Below are 7,409 nucleotides of genomic sequence, written 5' to 3' on the forward strand. Positions count from 1 at the left end.
TATATCACTGGTGTGATATCACTAATTCCTTGCCCTTGTGGCTGATCTGTGGCATGGAAGGAATAGGTCAAGGGAATTTTGACACACCTAGACAGGAACAGGAGGACCAGTGCTGAGCCTGACTTTAGCATGGAGGTCAGGTCTCTATGCCTTCCTGCTCTCTAGTTAAACAGATTAAAAATCAACATCACACCAAGATAGGTGTGCTAAGTACACACTTTAGTGTACACTAGAATGTCACATAGGGGAGGGGATCCCCTATCTTACCTCCTTATCCCCCACAGAGTCAACATATGCATGGCATCAATGACATGCATGGCAACCCAGCATGGCATCAATAACAAAAATGTGACAGCCAGGCTGAGAGAAAAATGTCTGAGGTGCCGAAACACAGGAGAAGTCAGAAGATTCATCTTCTATGTTCCTCTTAATATAAAAATTAGATGTCACGCACCCTGCTTTATATGTGAATAGGGAAGACAGATGAAGGAAAGACTGCTGTCATCATATCTAGTTTGGCGCTTCATACCTTTGAACTCAGCTGTGGTGCAATTGCTAAAAACAATTTGGACAACAAGAAACCAAAAGGCAAAGGCTCTTATTGATAAGCAGGGGAGAAAGTGTTTCCAGAAGGGCCAAAATTTATTCAAGCCCACAATGTTTCAGGATTTCTCCAGGGGCAGTTGGAAACAGGCAAAAGTAAGCTCCTTGGGCTCTCCTTAAGGAAACAAATTGAAATTTACTTTTGTAAGTTACCTGTTGCTCCTGAGGAAAGACATTTTCCTTTCCAAAAAGCATTGGGTTAAATTGGGCACTTCTGAGAATAGTTTCTTTCCCACTTACTTGTTGTAAAATGTTGGCTAACTCTGCTCAGACTTTAAGCACTTATGTTCCCCACTTTCACCCATCTATTTTTACCTTTATCTACTCTAGGCTGACGTCTGAGGTCACTGGAATGGGTGCACTCTAATTTCTACCATCGTCCTTCTTTCTGCATCATCTGACCCTACCAAGCCAATGACACTTCATCCAGCTTCTACAATCTTTACTTACTGCTTCACACACAGCCCTTATTTCCTTAAATACTTTCCTTTAATAACAAATATATGTGTGTGTGTGTGCATGTGTGTATATGCATGCACACCAACACACACTTACGCATACTAATACTTTCCTTTATAAGTTGCATTTTGTGCTCCTGATTTTGTTCCTGATTTTTAATTTATGCTCCAGACCAGTCTGTGTTTCAGATGTACAGTGCTAATTATTTTAAATAGGTTTTGCTGGGGTTTCCTTGGTAAAACCCCAGAAGAAGGTTGTACTTGCTAGTCTCTATTTAAGCTCTATTTAGCTAAGTTAGTTATCTTAGCATTTTCATTTTCATTTTTTGCAGTACCTGCAGTAGTACTGAGATCTTGCCTCATCTAGAGCAGTAGTTGCTTTGAAATATTTATTTCTCTTAATTGTTCTATTATTCCTTCCATTTTGGATTGTGCTTGTCCTTGGCTTATCCTTAAAACAGTGTTTGCGTCTATGTCCTTAGAACGTGGCAGGGCTTCTCCCGTTCCATGTTGGAAGCGGAACATGCAGGAGCCAATGGGCATCCGTGGGGGATTCTCAGGTGTTTCCGTGGGGTCTGTGCTGCTTCCAGTAGGGCATAACCAACACAAAGCCATTTTCATTATCAAGCAGAGAGCAAGGTGATAAAACCTTTTTAAAAAATAAAGAGCGAGAGAGAATTAGAGAATTAGAGAGAAAGAGAATTATTTCGTGGAAACGAGATGATGAAATGCAACACAAAGTGTGGCAGGAACTGCAGGGGGTTTTCTTAAAACCTACAAACTATTGGACTTGGCTCAGGAAGCTCCACTCTATGTGAGCCTGCTGTGTTTGCCATTGTTTGTATTCAATAAAAGCCGGTGCAGCTCTGCTAGCAACAAAGTCCGCAATTGGTCTTACTGTTCTCAATCTCGGTTTTCCCTGACAAGCGCTTTATATCTCCCACCTTCTCTCCTGACTTCCAACTTTTGTTTGACAAGATTGGATTCAATATGTGTATCTCTTCAGAGGGTTGGTTTTTGGTTTCCTCTTTTAATCTTCCCCTCACATTCTCATTCATCCTTACTGATAAGAAGGATAGACCCTCTAATGACTGAGAATCTTAAAAAGGCAAATGTCTGGGAACAATCCATTCCAACAACTAGCTCGAAATCTTGGCTCTGTTAACTATGAACCCCCAAACTATAATCTTTTCCAAACATATGCCAAAGTTTTGTGTTAGTTTTGTGCCATTTTGTGCCACAAACCATTTTGTGCTGCCACCATCAACTGTGTATTGATACTTCAAGTGTGGGTTCGTAGTTAACACACCAAAAACCCAACTTTGTCATAGAACCTCCACACCGTTCGGTGTGGTCTAGAGAATGACAAAAAAATTCAAATTGTCAGATCAACTCCAAACCAAAAATTAGTGCTGTTTTGTGCCACAAACCCTGAGTTTTGTGCCACCCCAGAAAGCTCGCAAATGACATACTCTTAGATGTGGTCTGGTGACTGAGGAAAAATTAACACTCATAGGCCGTAACTAGACCTAAGGTTTATCCCAGGATTGTCCTGGGGTCAAACCTGTTCATCTAAGTGCCACACAGGGCATCCAGCGCTCAGGCAGGGACGAACCCGGGATGATCCTGGGATAAACCTTAGGTCTAGCTATGGCCTCAGAACCACTCCAAACCAGTGCCAAAGTTTTGTGCCATTTTTGTGCCACAAACCCTGAGTTTTATGCTACCACACAGGCAGGAGCCACACTACTGTTTATAGTGGTATTGAAGTGCACTGAGAAGTGTTGGGGCCCATTGACACATACCATATACCGCTTTCATACCACTCTCATCCTGCTTGGTGTGGCTCCTGCCTTTTATGTACCACTTTCATGCCACTTTCAAAGTAAAGTATCCTGCTTGGTGTAGATTATGTCAAAGTCTAAAGTTAACAGTAAAGCGTGACATTGTGAAAACTATTCATGAAAATACTGCCCACCCACCTCTGATACATTAGAATATACTTGGAGAGGAGATGACAGTTTTGTTTTTCGAGCTTTTAGCATGCTCTTTTGACTTGGATCATCCAATTAGAAAGAGAAAAGGGGTGATCAGAAGTTACTAGGAACAAGATTTCAGTACATTGTACATAGAACTGATGTTTAGTTTACAGTTTACATTGAATTCATATACTTTGCATGTGTGTGTGTACTAATAAGAGTATTTAAATTTTTTGTATTTTGAGCTAAATGTTTGGCCTCTGCCCTTGTGCAGAGAGTTGTGCTCTTAAATGGTTACCAGGAGTTGAAGTCTGGAATGGCTCGTGATGAAAATTCCTTAGGATAAAAACAGGGGATGGGAAGGCGTTATACTAGTATAATGCTTAATGTTGTGCCACTTTACACATCTCTCTTTCTAAAGGTGTCATAGATGGTAGATCTGAACACAGGTTGGATATTCACACATAACATTCAATTTGTGTGGAACCAGTTACCTAGGGAGGTTGTGGGCTCTCCCACACTGGAGGCATTCAACGGGCAGCTGGTATGCTTTACCAGCATATGCTTTCAGGTATGCTTTAGGATGGATTCCTGCATTGAGAAGGCAGTTGGACTCGATGGCCTTATAGGCCCCTTCTAACTCTACTATTCTATGATTCTATGATGTAAAATGTACACTAGTAGTTGCTTATCTCCAGAGAGGTGCAGTTACTTACATGTAACAGTGCATATACACATGAATGTGCAAGGAAATGTCCTATAAATAAGGACTTGGAAATCTATCTCATACATGAGGTTGATTTGTGGATCCCAAGATTATCTCAACAGTCTCAATCCTGTTATCATCAGTGTCATTAAAATATTATTTTACACTGAATGGAAAATGAACACGTATAATTTGCTGTAGTCAAAGGAGGATTGCTAGCACTTCCAGGCTGGATCCTTATGCCTTTAAAAGCTGCCTGGCAGGCAAACAATTTAAAAGGGAAACCTCTCCTCTTCACAAAGGCGAAAGCCCAATGGAACTCAGCAAGTCTTCAGTGAGTAGTAGAAACACAAGACTTGGGATGGCATGAAAGAACGTGAAAATGCATAGAAAATTGCACAGTGATATGACACTGTGGAAATCCCAGCCCTCACATAGCCCCAAATGAGGTTATGTCTTTTTCAAGCTTCAAGTGCCAGAATAAAACTGTCCCTACGACAAGCTGGATTTTTCAGCCTTTGCCAGGCTCCACCTAGGGGGATGTTATTTCATGGTTTTGTGCTGGCATAAAACTCTGGATTTCTGCAACAAAATGTCCAAACTGGAGAGGGACCTATAGGAAGTCACCCAGGAGAAATGTAGCCCCTGATTCCATGAGAAAAAATAATTGTAGAAGAAGACCATTGTACTGTAATGGTGTGATAACACAGACTACCACTGTCATGGGAACACATCTATGTAATAAAATCCAAGAAATAATTTGCCACCTGCTGATTTACAGCACATACGAACAAGGAATTAATGTACCTGCACCATTCTGAAGTTGACCATTGTAAGATTCAGTTCAATGAGCAATTAATATTTTCAATTCATTGTCAAATATGAAAAAATGAGAGTTTCCAGTAGGCTTACCTTCATTCCATTTTGTGAATTACTAGAGATTTCGTCATAGTTTTATTTTCTACACAGTACCTTGAATCATTTATAATGTTCATTTTCATGTTTGAGATTTGTGCCACAAAATATGGCACACAAAATATGGCAATTAGCCAGGGTTCCCCTGTAGGATATATGCATATGTCCCTGTCGAATCAACAAAACTATCAGAAAATTCTGAGAATGTGGAAGTTTTCTCATTCACCAGACCAGGGTATATCTAAGGATATGTCATTTCCAGGCTTCCGGGATGGCACAAAACTTAGGATTTGTGGCACAAAATGGCACAAATCTAGCACAAACCTTTGGCACTGGTTTGGAGTGGATCTGAGAATGTGATTATTATTTTTCTCATTCATCAGACCACACCTAAGGATATGTTTTCGCACTTCAGGTTGTGGCACAAAACGGGATTAGGGGCACAAATCTAACACAAACCTTTGGCACTAGTTTGGAGGTGCTATGACAAAGTTGTTTTTTGGGTGTGTTAACTACGAACCTGCACATGAAGTATCGATTCACAGTTGTTGGTGGCGGCACAAAACTAACACAAAACTTTGGCATATGTGTGGAAAAGATTCTAGTTTGGGGGGTTCATAGTTAACAGAGCCCGAAACTTACTAGAAAAATAAAATAAATTAAAATAAATGGATCAGCAATGGGGAAGCAATAAGAAAATTAATAAATATTAGAATACAGGCATGTATCAAAATATGGGATTAGGGTGAGTTCACACTATCAGTGCTAGTTCACACTACCACAGCATGCAGCTGTAGGAAAATGTCATGATAATATGCCAAATTCAAGCCATATTGTCCAGAACTGAGCCAATCAGGTGAACCTCTACGCTCTAAATTCACCATGGATTTGCCTTTCGTTTGTCATCAGCAACAACAACAGGCACATCAGTCAACGTTGGCCCTTACATAACCTCAACTGGACACCCTCAAGAAACAGTAAGTGGCAAGTTGGTAGGATCAGAAAGAGAGAAACAAATAAATGTCTCTGAAGCTGCTAAAAAACGAACAAATATTTTCAAATTCTTAACACTCTAGAGATTGTAATAAGTAGTGAAAGATGTAAATGCCAATAGAAAGTTGAGCAGAATTGCAAGAAATAATAAAAATGGTAACAATGAAATCAAATAATAGTTATACTACAGCTCTCTTTCTAATATGTACTTTTAAAATTCGAAAACTCTACGGCGACAAATCATCACCATTTCAGAGTTTGGTAGAGCAGTCTTCCCCAATCTGGCGCCCTCCAGATAATTGGACTTCAGCTCCCTTCAGCCCCAGACACATGGCCAATGCTCATGGTGGGAGCTGCAATCCAAACTACAGGTTGGAGTGGATTACAGCAGAAACAGGTGATTTTGCAACGTTCTTCGACAACCTGATGGAGAGGATTTTGAATAGCAGAAGTCCATTGTCAAGATCTAGCTTGAATTGTACAACATGATGGTTTTGGAAAATCCAAATTTGAAAACATAAGTGCAGAAATACTTAATGTAATAGACCCATGATCCCATAAAGACTTTACAATGTGATGCCTGAGAAAGATATTCCAATAATTAATATAGAAGAACATATTGCATTCATAAAGAAAAACTCCATCAAAGACGGGGTCGTTTTTAATTTTTCTGATGGGAATGAACCAAGAAATAAGGAATCCAAGTTTAGGACAAAAGATATCATGGGGTGGGGGGGACCTCTATGGTAAGAAGTTAATAATGGATTCAACTTGGAAGGCAAATCTGGTGTTAGTAGAACAACTAATGGGCAATGAGAATAATCTCGGCAGCCATGATTTGGCCAGAGGAAGAGAGCCCATTATACATTGTAGTTGTTATATTCATGGGCAATAGACAGCTAATTAGTATTAATAGAAATTATTGCTAATCAGCTTTAAATATGCAGTCCACAAAATGTTAATCAGATATAACCCAGTTAACTTGACATACCTAATTTACAGTATGCTGCTACAATTATTCTACTTCGCAAGAACGTATCCTACTGTGTTATAACTGAGCTGCCAAACTGATGCAAATCCAGCAAATACTTTAAATAGGCATTTGTAATAATGTGCCTGGAGGGTATTTCCATAGAAGCAGACAGAATGATCGTGCTTCTTTATATGGGTAATTCTAGATTAATACAACCCTGCAGAAATAGTTGTCAAATGTGTCCCTTGTTTACCATTTACACTATTTGTTTTGGAACGGCTGTTACAATAGAATAGGAGGGAAACTTGATAAATACAGGAGGTCTCACTCTGAATTTATTTACACCATATGGTTCTTTCTCCAAACCAAATTCCTGCCTGCTGATTGTGTGGGATGAGCATGGAATTCAACTGCAGAGGCACAGGGCCATAAAAACAAAAGTAACATCATTTGTACAATAGATAATATGAAACATATGAGCAAAAGTTATTTTACATAGCTAATGCTGAATACATACACATACACATTGCAAAATAAAAGGGACTGCTTTTCAGGTTCACAGTTTTCAATATTAAAATATATAATCTGTTCTAACAGAGGTTGCCTTCACATTAAGGGGAAATTGTGCTGCTTACCTGGGGCATTTGTGCTTCCTGCTTTTCGGCATGATTGTTTTGGACTGCATTACGTAGACAGAGGGCTTATCTACACCAAGCAGGATATTCCACTACGAAAGTGGTATATAAAAGGCAGGAGCCACACTAATGCTTTACAGCGGTATT

The 7,409-nt window shown here is 39.7% G+C and overlaps 1 protein-coding gene across 13 annotated transcripts in view; it reads left to right on the top strand.

The window, feature by feature from the left end:
* Positions 1-1,055, top strand: part of PCBP3 (poly(rC) binding protein 3) — a 64,058-nt gene extending 63,003 nt beyond the window's left edge. For all 13 annotated transcript variants that reach the window (XM_063118544.1, XM_063118555.1, XM_063118548.1 and 10 more), the window contains one exon: positions 934-1,055. In XM_063118544.1, coding sequence (XP_062974614.1) covers positions 934-970 — 37 coding nt within the window. In that variant the 3' untranslated portion in view covers positions 971-1,055. The remainder of the gene's footprint in view (positions 1-933) is intronic.
* Positions 1,056-7,409: the final 6,354 nt, after the last annotated feature.

This window comes from Elgaria multicarinata, chromosome 2 (assembly GCF_023053635.1).
Source record: "Elgaria multicarinata webbii isolate HBS135686 ecotype San Diego chromosome 2, rElgMul1.1.pri, whole genome shotgun sequence".
NCBI lineage: Eukaryota > Metazoa > Chordata > Lepidosauria > Squamata > Anguidae > Elgaria > Elgaria multicarinata.